The sequence below is a fragment of the Rhipicephalus sanguineus genome, chromosome 3 (assembly GCF_013339695.2).
Source record: "Rhipicephalus sanguineus isolate Rsan-2018 chromosome 3, BIME_Rsan_1.4, whole genome shotgun sequence".
Taxonomy (NCBI): domain Eukaryota; kingdom Metazoa; phylum Arthropoda; class Arachnida; order Ixodida; family Ixodidae; genus Rhipicephalus; species Rhipicephalus sanguineus.
Window position 1 is genome coordinate 123,941,661 of NC_051178.1, and position 14,396 is coordinate 123,956,056.

At 44.0% G+C, this 14,396-nt stretch overlaps 1 protein-coding gene across 1 annotated transcript in view; it reads right to left on the bottom strand.

Moving 5' to 3' along the window:
- LOC119387061 (myosin-VIIa-like) overlaps positions 1 to 14,396 on the bottom strand; it is a 142,884-nt gene that overhangs the window by 42,043 nt on the left and 86,445 nt on the right. The window contains 12 exon segments of the mRNA XM_049413356.1: positions 962 to 1,099; positions 2,428 to 2,670; positions 3,392 to 3,602; positions 4,558 to 4,817; positions 5,274 to 5,350; positions 5,487 to 5,640; positions 5,838 to 5,951; positions 6,607 to 6,749; positions 7,770 to 7,891; positions 8,428 to 8,612; positions 10,982 to 11,128; positions 11,203 to 11,316. Coding sequence (XP_049269313.1) covers positions 962 to 1,099; positions 2,428 to 2,670; positions 3,392 to 3,602; positions 4,558 to 4,817; positions 5,274 to 5,350; positions 5,487 to 5,640; positions 5,838 to 5,951; positions 6,607 to 6,749; positions 7,770 to 7,891; positions 8,428 to 8,612; positions 10,982 to 11,128; positions 11,203 to 11,316 — 1,908 coding nt within the window.

Here is a 14,396-nt window from a genome sequence, read left to right on the forward strand (position 1 = left end):
GGGTTTCGACCCACACTCCGATACACCGCCTCGTCGCACTGCTCGCGCTTGAATCGTATTCAACACGGCAAAGCTGTGTGCACCCTTCTCCCAGTGGCGGTACTTCGATGCTGTTTGCTCTTCGAGTGCGGGCTGACAACAAAGAACTAAAGACTAGAAGAAAGGATCGTGGGGCATCGGGCCGGTGCGGACCCATCCCCCGACTGTCTGCAGCTACCGTGAAAATGCGAGTCTGCTTGGTTGCTGTGTCGCGGTTTCTCGGGAACCTGAGACTACGGGGAGGATATGCCGAGGTACGGCTCGATGACATACTGAACAGACAAAACGGGACTCTCGCCATACAGCGAACACAGGTATCCTAAGCTAGCCGGCGCCAGCATTGTTATCGGAGAAATGCTGCACCGCTGCCTCGGTTGGTCGTGAGAACGTGCCGACGATGCAGTTTCCAGCTGACGAGGCAACACTCGAACGGATGCCACTCTCAACGGCAACCGGCGATGGTCAAAAGCACAGAAATATTCACGATTTCGGCACTGCACATGGTGAAGAAAACGCAACCACGCAACTACGAGCAGACGAGCTGTCGGTGAGACCAGAAGTGCTAATATTAATGTTTGTTCGGTGTTTTAACGGCATAACACAATATAAACATACATATTATCTACTTATTGAACTCAAAATTAACAACTAAGGTAATAATGAGGGTGTTATCGTGATTATAACATCAGCCAATGGTGGAACTGCCGACAATCGCGTCATATATTGCGGACTAATACATCATTTGTCGAGAGAAGAGGGAGCGATTTTCAGCTGACTTTGAGAATTTATTGTAAATTCCAGGCCGCTCGCTTCGCTATAATATTTGGCTCGCGTGTTCTCAGGAGCCTCGACTACCGATTGGCAGCGCTTTTTGACCCTGCTCAAAAAGTGTTGCAGGGCCCCTTTAAGATGTGACACTCACCATAGGCTTCTTGTTCTCGTTAGGCTTGATGCACCTGATGAAGAATGGGTGGCACTGACTTAACGCCTTCATCAGGGAGTCAAGGGACCTCTTGAACTGGGCACTCAGTGTTGGTGTCTTCTTACGAGTGTCTGTACCCTGCATATGCCAATTCAACAAACAGAGCAATAATATTAGTACCCACATCCACACACAAACCTTACGTATGTATTAATTGCAAGAAGTCATTTCTTCCTGTCTCTATGTTATTTTAACTTGTGCTCTGGCTAGAACAGTAAACGATTATGATCCAAAGATCGCAAAGAGCTTCTTGTAGTCAAATTTTCTAAGCAAATGAAATAGAAATAAAAAAGAAACTAGAAATAATTATATATCGTAAATTACAAGCTTGTCATTGATTCTATAAGATTACAAAACTTGAACAATCAATAAGCGATAGTACACTAAGGAGCATAGTAAGCCGAGCAAGTTGGTACCGGTTTATGTCTGAAGGGTAGCACACACATACAGTACAGAAGAGGAAACGCAGAATGGGTTTTTTTGATAGAGCACACACCTCGTATGCGGAAGGTAGTGGGTTCGAACTCGCCTTTTTCACAATGCCACAGCACATGCGCCATTCCCCTAGCGGAAAAGTCGCGAAACGCCTCTTGATCTCGGAGGCTTTTGTTCTGACAATACGGGCTGTCCCAGCTCCTACCAAAACACTACCAAAACAGCATAGGGCAGCACAGGAAAATGTAAAGGGCGGATTCTGGTAGTTCTGAAAATCCATTGGTTTTTCTAAGGTGATGTCTCCTGGCCCTGTGCTGATCTACTTGTGGGTGTTCTCATCTCAAAGGAGGGCCTCTTAAGATTTCTAAGCATGTTGTTATGGCCAAACCATGTCCAACCACACACAGCATTCTGGTAGGGGGTCCGCCATTGCTGTAGAGGCACACTAGCGCTGCCTGTGTGTACTTGATGGTAAATAAGGGACAATACACTTCCCAGCAGGGTGCTCGGGCATTGTGGGACCTCAATACTTGGAAAAGGGCACTTCTCTTCAACTTGAGAGCATCCCTACTTAACAGATGGTTCATGATGCTACAGGAGAAATTGTTGCTGCAGAATTAGCCCAGATACCCAGATCAAAAGACAGATAATAATAATTGTTGGGGTTGAACGTCCCAAAACCACGATATGATTATAAGAGACGCCGAAGTGCAGGGCTCCGGAAATTTTGACCACCTGGGGTTCTTTAACTTGCACCTAAATCTAAGTACACGGGCCTCAATCATTTTCGCCTCCATCGAAAATGCGGCCGCCGCAGCCGGGATTGATCAAAAGACAGACGATTTCCATCTTTTTGTTCAATACAGTTCAGGTTTACGCGATACACTTCAAACATGAATACAATGTTACAAAGCTATTATCTCACTTCATTAAATAGATATCTAGCACTGAAACAGTGTGTGTCTGCATACCATGCCGATGTCATTGACGAAGAGGTTCTGAAGAAACTTGTTGTTGCTGACTTGTATTAACTGGATCAGGTCGGCGCTAAATGTGTCCCGATTCTTCTCCAGGAAGTTTCGGGCATCGTAAAAGACCACCCCCGCAAAATGGCTCAGGCCAAATGCTGTGTTGATGTCAGACTTCGGCTTAAGGTAGTTCTTGTTAGTTCCGTGTGTCTTGTGCAGCTTGTTTAGCAACGTCTGGTCGGTGCCCTGCATTGCATCATGGAACAGGATTAGTGAGGCATAAAGAAGACAAACGACAAAGTGCATGGCACAAGACTCGGGGAGCACATTGTGCAAATAAAAAAATTAAAAGCTGACCATAAAAAGTACAATGCCAGGCTTAAATATTTCCTGCAAGTTATCTCCAGTGGCCTGGAGCTTTTTCTAGCCTTTCAATTTAAGTGAGACATGTTGACCTGTCTCAATGCACATATATCATAGAAAACCCTGTGCGCCACTGTTCAGCGTGAACGGAGAAGCAGCAAAGCTTACGCATTTGTGGCTACCAATCTGACACATTTTTACTGTTGAAGACATGCACTAGAGAAAAGAACTACCAATTCTAATGAAGATCTTTAGCTCAACTGTCAGTCGAAACTTGAAGTGTTATTATAGGGCACATGCAGGAACATGCTTTCTGCATCCCTAAGTGTACGCATTATAGTCCACAATTAAATTGAACACCTTTCTGGTTGTAAAATCAAGATAACTGAAATAATCCCATTTTAATGAGGGGGAAATGCTGTCATGATGCGTTAGGCTAGAGTATACGAATTAAAAGTTAGTCTGCATGCCTTTATGCCACAAATCAGCTGCAATTAGTAGGCAAACGTAAATCGGGCATTCCCATTATCAGAGCACTTTACTGCACAAGGGTGCATGTTATCACAACAAAAACTGTCCTGATCAGGCAGCGACACTTCCTGACCTTGGGGAACTTGCTTTCCTCATCAATCAGTGCCATGATGTTCATGGGCTTGACTGCGATGAGGTCCAGGCAGTCCTGGTTGTCCACGAACTCAATGTGCTGCCAGTTGATGCACTCGAGATTGTACTCCTCCTGCTCCAGCTTGAAGATGTGTCGCACAAAGAACTGCTGCAGGTTCTCATTGGCATAGTTGATGCAGAACTGCTCGAAGCTGGGAAGGAAAAGCACAAGGACAGGGCAGTGGTTTGATAATGCGAGAAACAATGCTGGCCAGGAGTGTTACTTACACATTTTTATAAGGCCAGTACCTTTCCCAAATAGACACGGCACCAGAAATCATAAAGGTGAACAGCTTAACAAGTGTCACTGTTATAATTTTCAACCCAGTTCCAGCACAGTGAAAAAACTGGTTAAAGGCAACTAGACAAATAAAGACATCAATCTCACTTAAGCATAGATAGGCAATGACAGAACATTTTTGCCTGGCTGAACAGTGCTGATATGTCATTCCTATGTTTCCATAACATGTGAATTACTACATTTTTATTGACTCATATGTAGCAATAATTTCAGTTGTTTGAACTTGACTAAAACCTCAATTACCGTAAGCACCTTTCTTGTAATTGATTATTTGTTTTATTAACTCTGTGTATTCTGAAATGACTAGGAGGACGTCCTCCTGACAGTTTTGCAACTCTGGGACTTCCTTCTGCACCAATGATGAATAAGGATCATTTATAATTTATGAAGAGGCATACATCAGCACACTGCAAGAATCACATCTTCCATAGCAAACCACGTGCGCAGAGGCTAAGAGAACTGAAAATACGATTCCTTTTAAAATGACGTTAGTGAAAAAATAGGTTCTTGAGCAACACTATCCAGAGGGGGGCGGTAGGAACGATTGCCCCCCCCCCCCCCCCAAAAAAAAACTGCCCCCATAATCCCCTCTGGGCTGTTGCAAACACGCCTGACCCACTTCAAATGCACTGCTGAGGTGGCGAAATTCGCCTTTGTACCCCCACCCACCAATCGGATGAAGGAACCCCCCCCCCCCCAAAGTAGGTACCTGGATCCACCCCTGAGCATGTGCAAGTAATTATTGTTTCAAGGAAAGAGCACAACGCAGGCTTTGTAATTTAACGCTATCACGCTCCTCGGCTCACCTGTTGACAGCGAAGTTCTCAAAGCCAAAGATATCGAGCACACCTATGGACGTTCGGTAATGACCCGCAGCAGACTTCGGCTTGTGGATTGCCGAGTTTATCTTATTCACAATCCAGATGAACATGCGGCCATAGATTCCCTTGACGAATGCATCACGCACATCCTTGGACTGGTCCATACTCATCGTTGAGACTACAGTGTCCCCGTGCGCGAATATGGTACGAGTTGTCAAGGCATCCATCAGGTGCTGCTGATTGACCTATTCAAGAAAGAACGACAAAAGTCATTTTTACTTAGTTTTACTGAGAAAGAAATGAAACAGTTTATTGTCCTGTCAAGGCTAAGCTTTTCGAGGGACATTCTGCGTTTTTTGCCACTGTATATCTAATAATGTTGAAGAGGATACTATAATTGCACATAAAAGGGTTCTCCCATAAACAGGTTTGAGTGGAAAGAGTGTATGGGCACAATTGCAGAGGCAACTTGTGCTAGAGTTTCTGTATACAGTTTGCATTTAATAGCTAAAGCAGTAATTAATGGATGCTCAAAGTTCTTAAATGACTGCTGAATTTCAGTGAGCAGTTCAGAAGAATGAAAGCTTGTAACATGCAATTAAATTGACATGAAAGCAAATGTTTTTCATTACATCGTGAACTACACTGCAAAATAAAAATAAGGGTTAGGTCTAAGTTGGCAAACCGGAAACAACGCTTACCTCAAGCAGTTTCGCAGCGCTCTGGACACTCCCGGCGCCAATTATCTCCACAGCATCAAGGTTGTCAATTAGCCGAGCTGAAATGGCCAAATTATGACAAATGGTGGATACCTTCATATTTTGAATATATTTGCACAGTGTTGGCATTGCTCATGTTAATTTACTCATATCGTTTATCACATTCTGTGAGGATGTGCGTGAGTGTGCACTTACGTTTATACTTGATGTTGCCAAGGTGTAGCACAATGCCCAATATCTTGAGAATGTCCCAAATTTCATGGTCTGAAAACATTAGCACCTTCATGGCCGACCGAATGTCAGCAAATTCAGCTGCGTCATCCCGGCCTTCGCAAGTGATGCTTCCTCCCTGTTTAAGACAAAGAACGAAGACTGATGCTAGAGAAAGATTTGTTTCAAACTTCTGAAATCATTGTGTGACACTGTATCATTCTTATGCACATGGTTAAAACTATAAAGGTCATGATCATTGAAGTAAAGCAATTGTCATTAATTGGGTTCTAAGCTAAGATACTGACTTCCAGCAGAAGAAAAAAAATATCGTACCTGAGTCAAATAATGGTATTTTGAGGCATCTTGCAGCTCTAGTTTCCCCTTGTCTTCCTTACTCAACCCTGACAGCATGCAGTAGAATATGTGGTAATTCCTTTCATACTGTGCCTGGAAGAAAAAAAAATACAGAAAAAAAATCAATAAGAGTGTCACTAAAATATTCAGTTGTGTGGGTCACAAACCTAGTACCTTGTAGCTTTGTAAGGTACTTATGAATTCTGATTATCAAACATTAACATGCTATGACCAAAGTTACTAAAGGGACAATGACAATAAACAAAAATACAGATAATACGTGCATCAGTGCAGTATCATATCGCATCATTAAAGGAGTGTAAACACCAACATCTTTTATGAAGATACTGAAAACTCCCACCAAGGTGTAGGAAAGCTCCGTGTGACAGCACAAATTAGCTTCACGTGAGAGCAACATCATGTGGAGTACCAACGTGGTGATGTTAGCAAACCGATGTGCCCTCTGCTACACTGCACATGTGTGCCTCTTCGAGGCACCAGTTCTGCCAAAGTGTAAAGTGCAGCTGTGTCTTCTAGCAGCAAAACCATGTCGTTGTTGCTATCGGCATTGGGGGGGGGGGGGTAAATTAGCTTTAATGCATCTGTTCTCTATCAAAATTTGTCACAGCATTCCTCGCAAGTATGCAAAGCTCATGTCAAGTTACCGTCCGATCTTGGTGTCTACACTTTTTTAAGTACTAAACACTGCAGCAATGAAGGTACACCCAAGTCGAGCAAGGAGACTTACTTGGCTCACAATCCGAGACTTTTCAAGCAGGTACTGTTCGATTTTGGCACCTTCAATAATACCCTGCTTGTTGAAGTGAATATCAATGTATTTTCCAAACCTACTGGAGTTATCATTCCGGATAGTCTTCGCATTCCCAAATGCTGAAATAGAAAGCATCACAGGAAACGTGGAACATCTATCGACTCACTTTTTATTGTTCCTAGTGGCTCACGCAAAAGCACAAGTCAACAGTTTTACTACCTCATGTTCGTAATGAACTTGAATCAGTTTCGCCTTATGCTGTATAAACTCGACAGAGAGAGAGAACGACAGCAGAAGAAAGGATGAGGATAAGCCAGAAGAAGTTTCAGGTAGCTGCCCTGCACAAGAAAAGGAAGGGTCAATGGGATTGAGAGATGTAAAGGGTAGGTGGAATTAAGACAGAAGAAAGCAGTAGGCAAAGAAGGCAATGAGGCAGATGTACAAGCGAGGAAAATTATAACAGCCAAAGCATAAGCTGCAGCTTTATATACTAACAATGCACAACTGCAAACTTACAAACTCCAGTCCCATTTTTAAAGAATTCTTACTTCATTTACACAGTGAATAAGAAATTAGTTTAAGGCACTTATTTGCGTACAACATACATGCATACATATTGCGTACAACACACATCGCTTGTGCGAATTGATGCAATTTGCACAAGCGCACAGCCACCCGCTATATTACTATAGCTAAACGTATGCCCATATTTCCTTCAAATAGCAATAACTGATGATAGTTACCTACCACTGATGGTTCTAGCACAACTTGACTGTACTCAACTTCCTTTTAAAGGCGACACTTTGGTTAGTCAATTTTTCCTTGGACAATAATTAAGGGGGTAGTATGGTCCTAAGCCAGAAGCTATATACATAATCTCAAATGCGTTCAGTTGCGTTTTCTACTGCCATAATGCCTGCAAAGGCGACACGGGTATTAAGTAAATAATGCTGCCCACATTGATAACACAGTGTACCAAGTTGCTTTGAGTTTTAACATAATAAGAGGTAGTAATGTGTTCAAAAATGTATATTATCCTCAAAAAGGACACAAATAAGATACGCCCATATGCACCCTATAGTTTCTGTAGTAGGGATCTTTATCAAAAGTGAGGGAAGTAGCAGTGACAGCGAACCCACCTTCCAAGATTGGATTAGCTTCTAGGATTTGCTGCTCTATCCATGAGTGCTGGCCGCTAATAGCTGCCAAGTACTGGAGAATTAACTTTGTGCTTTCCGTCTTGCCTGCTCCACTCTCACCACTGAAGAAAAAGTAAATGAGTGAATTAATGAATGAATGCGTACAACATGCATCAATTACACTGTCATTGAATCAGATTGGGATGTGCATGTCATATGCACATCCCCAGGTGCATACGGAATGTTGTACTTGTTGGAAGATTCAACTATGATACTGAAGCACAAGACACTGGTCTAAGGGGATGCAAACTGGATGAGATAGGCCAGGCGAAAAAAAATTTGCCCATCTAAACTGTGGCAAACTGACACAAAGAAACTGAAAAGTAAGCTAAATTCACAGAATATCCAGAAATCATTGTGGAATTTAGCAGCTCCATGCATTTACTCAGCGTGCATTTGTGGCTCTTGAGCAGCTAAATCATTCACAACAGTAGTCACCACTTGCTCCTTGTGGAATATGTGCTGTCATTACTTTTATTAGAAAATTTCAAATAGTGAATTGTTCAACCAAATAGCAAGAAATCACCAATGAATAGGGAAATCTCACATTAAAGAAAAAGAAGCAAATTTCGATCTATATCTTTTGTGATGAACACACCTGATGATGACACATTGGTTCACATGAAACCTCTTCATGTTTGTGTAGGCATTGTCACCAATGGCAAAGATGTGCGGAGGCAGCTCTCCGATCTTCTTGTCCTTGTATAGCTTGATCTGCTCTGCCGTGTAGATGGGCAGAATCTGGTAGGGATTTACTGCTACTAAGATGGATCCCGTGTAAGTCTGCATAAAGAAAATCAAAGAGAGCAAATAAAATGAGATTAACTTGTGCTGGCAGTAAAAAAAAAGAAATAAAACATGCACCTTCTGCAAAATATTACACATCAAATTCAGACAAAATTTCAGTAATGTTAAAGCAGCCGAAAAATGAAAATGTGCCCTTCCCTCCTCCCTCCACACACAAACGAACGCGTGTACGCACATGCACGCAGAGTGAGAGGGTGATAGAGGGAGAGAAAGTGAGAGAGGGAGGCCCTGTGCATTTTCAGCGCACACTAACCTAAAATTTTAATTAACCCCTTCCACCTATGGCGGCCGCTCTTTTGGCGTGCCTTTTGTTACGTCATGTATGACGTCGAGTTGCGGCCGCTGTTGTGTCGTCTGCTCCGCAACATTCCGAAACTATGCGGGTGTCTTGAATGACCGCCCCACATGTTCTTGTACCCAGAGCCCAGAAAGTGCCCGCACAGAATGCACTTTGTTACCAGTCACTGTTGCCAGATTGATCTCTGTTTTAAGCGAGACACACTTAAATTAAAATACACCAAATGCGTTGAAGTTATGGCATTACATTTCTCCCAAATTCTTTTTAGCCTAACTAGTAGCCGGCTGGCTGGCCACGCTTCTGTGGTCATGGGTTTTCAGCACTAAGGTAAAGCTGGTGTTGACTTGCAAAGGTAAACCCACTTTGTAGTTTCTAACTGCTGCCGAAAAAAGGAGGAGATAAGGCCACCCCCTCCCCCTTCTCTCTAAAATAAAAGAACCGCAGAGCTGGATTGTTCTCCTTTTCGTTAATTTTCTTCCTCTCTTTTTTTTTTTTTTCGCAAGCGCTCAAAACTACACGCCGAGAGAAACGCAAGACGCTCAAAACAGTATGCAAACGAACAGAGCAGGACTCGCGCAAGCGGATCGAGACACGCGCAGAGTAGGGTAGTTTTCCGCGCGTGTCGGCGGTTTAGCACGTTTGTTGTGTTTACGCTGTCGGTTTTCGCGCGCGAGAAGGCACTGCGTGCGGCTCGTACATTGCCGAGACGGCGTTGGCAGAACTCCCAAGGTCGCGCGAACCGCGCGAGATAACGGTTCGATCATTCGTGCGTCCATTCTGCATATCCGCATCGCCAACAAACGCGAGATGCGGTCGTGCGTGGCGAGTTAAACAACGAAAAAAAAAAAAGATCGTTTCAAGGCGCTTTTAGTAATCTGCTGCGAAATCGGTGACGGTTTACTCATAGCCATAATTGATAAAATGGCGGAGGTGGAAAGTCCTTAGCAGAGTTTCCTGCGCGGAAAAAGGTGCAGCTTACAAAGCTGCCGAATCATTAACGAGGCGGTGTTCTTGAGTGCCCGCAAGCGATTTAGTCGCACCTCGGATGCGGGCGCAGTGAAGGTAAACGGAAACTCTCCGTCTTGTCGTCGTCATTCGCACAGTTTCCGTTTCAGCGACGAAAAGCCGTGGCTCTCGTTAGCGTTAGCGGCAGCCAAGCTTGTAAGCCTTGTAGGTGCAGAAGAGCGAGCAGAGCTCGCTTGAATTTGTTAGCTTGAGCGGGTGAAGGCCACACTGCTTGGCTAAAGAGGCTAGAACGCCAACAGCTGCTAGTCAATCGACGAAAGATTCGACGGATAGATTCAATGGAAAGATGAGGATACCTAATCAGCGTATCACTGCCATTAAACTCTGCGTACGTTCCAACGTTGGCATGATTCTCACGAGAGCCGGGTAGCCAGAAGATCACTATTGTTGGCGGTTTGACAGAACTTCTATTTAAAACAAATATATTTAGGTCGTAGCTTTCTAAGAGATTGGCGATGGAATAATTGAAACATGCACATTCTCTCTTTTGTCGCAATTTTTGTCATAAAAACTGAGTACATATAAGCTTCATCCAAGCGTGGAGACAATTTCTTCCTAGGAAAAAAAGACAACAAAATAATTAAGCCATCTGCATAAGTACCATGCAACTCGGGTGCGTGCAGTGAGTTGCGGATTCGTCGAACAGACGCCTTAGCTTGTATGGCGTCGTTCCTGGGGCGTAGATAGACCTTTTTTTTTTTTTTTTGAGGGGGGGGGGGGGGGGTCAACCACCCTTCTTGCATGTTCGTGCGGGCGATCGTATGTGTGCGCGTATCACATCAAAACTGAAAATTTTCGCGGAGGTAGTGGGGGTGTGGATAACTCTCGACACCACATCACGAGAGTTGTCCACACCCTCCAGAAGCTTAGATCGTTGGCGACTTCCACATGGGTACAAGCCCGCCACACGGTCCGGAAACATCTTTAGCGTCGACGCAGTGATAAGCGCGGCCCACTGGTTCTCTAACATTTATAGCTATACCACCCGTAAGTGGGATCCGCATGAAGCCAGAACACTCACGTAGATGAGGTTCTCGTTGTAGCGAATGAGCAGGTTCCTGAGGATGCCCGCTTCGTGCAGGTCCCCCAGGGAGATCATGTCCTCCACGCCCTGGATGGACGTCGGGTGCATCGCCTTGATGCGCCTCTCCGGTGTCAGCCATTGTTCCTGAACAGAAAAGAAACACGCCTCGATGGTCAGCATTATGTCACAGCATATCGAAACACGACGTGTACACATACCTTGCCGTCGTCGTCGATAACCTGTATCCTTCTGCCTTCGGCCGAAGCGACTCTGGCTCCGATGGCGACGTCAAACTCCCGCTTCGCCTGCGGCTCTATCCAGATGTAGTCGCCCTGCAAGATTTATATATATATACAGATTGTTGAAAATTTGGACGGCTTAATAATGCTTTGCACGATTTCTCACATGGTAGCACAGACAGTGGGAACTCGGCTATAATCCAAACATTTCATCAAAGATAATCTCTAAATTTCACACAATTTCAGCAGGCACACCTATCTCGGCACTAACGATTAGTTTGCTTTTTTTTTTTTTCGTCGTCAGGGCAATTTGCGCGAGTTGCTCTCTTTACGTGACCACTTAGAGAGAGAGAGAAACGCTTCAATGAAATGCTGGAGACGTTAGCCTAGCTATTCGCCTGACATGCTATCTTCTTGCAAAGCAGTTTGAATTACTGGCGTGGCTCTGTGGTAGAATAAGTGACCGCCACGCAGAATGCGTCGGTTCGATTCCACGGACGTAAAGGCTCTGAATATGCCGCAGTTCTAAGCTCGGGTCCCGTTGAAGGTGTATAATGCCGTCTTCAGAGATTGTCTGATGCGTATCACCTGCCACTGACGCAAACAGAATGAGTATAATCAACACAGTTTGAGAGATCTCGCCTAAGCAGCATAGGAAATGTCTGCCTACGCTTTAAAAACAAGCGCACGCGCGCACACGCTGGAAACAAATGCTCGCCACATGCGCCAACTTCAACGAGGCAAACAGCGCGAAGAATTAAGCGCACTGACATACAAAAGAAATGGACGTAACTCAAACAATGTTCTTTACCGCACTGTCTATCCCCGTCATAACGCAACTATACCAACCCACTTAATCTTGAGGGTTTGAACCAACCAAAAGACGAAACACAGAGGAGAGAAATGGTACACGCAAAAGTCGTTGCGTGTGCCGCTCCTCTCCTCTGTGTTTTGTTTTTATTTATTTATTTATTTATTTATTTATTTATTTATTTATTTATTTATTTTGCTGGTTCAAATCCTGAAGAATATGTACTAACTAACCAAGATCGCAACTCTAATCCAACCCGCTTAACATGCCGTGCTTTTCACTTGCGACCGCCTTGAGTCACTTTCAGGTCAGCACGACGCTTCGGTTGCGTACGCATGGTTAAAGTGCGCCTCTAACGCAGCTGGCTACGATAGTGCAGCTCGTGGAACTCCCACCTTAAATATTCCGCGCTTCTGGCATACAATCTCGCTAACCAAGTTGCGCAGTCAAGCTTGCCATTGTAGTGGAACCACAATCTAGCTTTTTTACTTACTTTACACTCACTCACTCACTCACTCACTCACTCACTCACTCACTCACTCACTCACTCACTCACTCACTCACTCACTCACTCACTCACTCACTCACTCACTCACTCACTCACACTTATTAACTTTCTCTTTCTTTATTTATTTCTTTGGGTACGCAGGCCTTGCGTTGGTTCGGTACGCAAGCTAATTTAAAAAATAAATAATAGTAACGTGCGTACACAAGAGATTAGCGTATGACGCATGCGCAGCTGTTGGAAACAAACTCAAATGCAAAGCTTTGGCCCTTGATACCTAAAACTCGTCAGCTGACCCCCCGGCCCCATGAGCATTGGAGAGATCTGAACTTGCTATTGAAAGCAGCTTGAGAAACCTTTAGTCGTCTTTCTTTTTTTCTCTGTCTTTTCTGTCTTATATAGCTGTTGCATGCGAATCTCTCAGCAGAAAACAACATCGCTACTGAAGCTCTCTGTGAGTCGCACGCCTCAGGCAAGTCGCGCGAAATCTGCGGCCTGAATCTCGCGTTCCCTTTCAATATACTCACTTGCGTGTATCGACTGCGATCAAGGCTCACAATCCCACAGAAAAAAGGGCAACTATAATACCCGCAGGCACTAGCAGCTTGCAGGGTCGACGCCCCATCCACGAATAAATGAAAAGCGCAAATACGATCGCAGTTTAAAACTATAGGCGCAAATTTCGGCGTTGCAAAACTCTCTCGCACAAGAGGATTAAAGATCGGCTTAAGTCATAGTAAGTAGTGGGACTACAGTGTTCTAGTAAACTCTAGTGGGACTAACCGGGGGAAAACAAAAGAAAACAAGAAACGAGATTATGTTTTTTTTTGTTTTTGTTTTTTTCGTGTCCATGAACTAATACATTTAAAGTCTAGTACGCGAACCCAATATATGTACTATATATTTTTCCATGGTTACGTAATAGCACTGATGATTAACTTTAATGAATGAATGAATGAAATTTTGGGAGTGATTTCAGACGATTCCGTCATGTAATTAAGTCACGGCAGCTCGTGTACAGAGAAAAATTTAAAGTATTTCGCACGTCTAAATTCGCGTGTTGGCCTGGTGAAATTAGAGGCTGAAAACCAAAGCTATAGGATAAATAATTGGCGCTAATACTTAATTACGCCTCAATTAAGCGCATTAATTAGCCCGCAGTCGCTTTCGAATACGTGTGCCCGCCTTCAAGACATCAACAAAACTGGGCATCAAATGAAAGAGGCGCAGCGCACGGCGGAACGGTCTGTTGATGTTGGGGATGCGGGTTCGATTTCCGGCGGCCGAATTTTAATGCCTACTTAGATCTATAGGTGCCCCCTGAATAACCCCAAGTAATGAAGATTATTCCGGACTCCCTCACTGTGGCGCGTCTCTTTATCACATCGTGGTTTTGTCGTGTTGGATATTTTTTTTAGAACAACATGTTGTGTTTCGAGAGAAGACATTTGCATATTGAATTGAATTTTATTTGTATTTATTGTTGGCAGAGCGATAACTGCAAGTATTTGTACTAGTGTTTATGTGCTTCTGTGATCGTGTGTTACACTTCGCTGCTGACCGCTGTATGCCGCGCAGCGCGAACTCGACGAAGGACGTTGCTGCGACCCAGATATCGGCAAGCCGTCCAACCGTGTCCGTCGAGATTGTTGTATATTTCTGGAGGCGTCTCAAAAGGCCAAACAAACAATAGCGGAAAGTTCGGCACGTTTAATGCTGATATGCGTATTTCAACAAGCGTTATGAATATAAGTGTCAAAAGGGACAACATACGAAGAAAGTTGATAATAATTATTGTTGATGTTTTACGTCGTATAAAACCACGATATGATTCGTGATAGACGCCGCAGTGGAGGG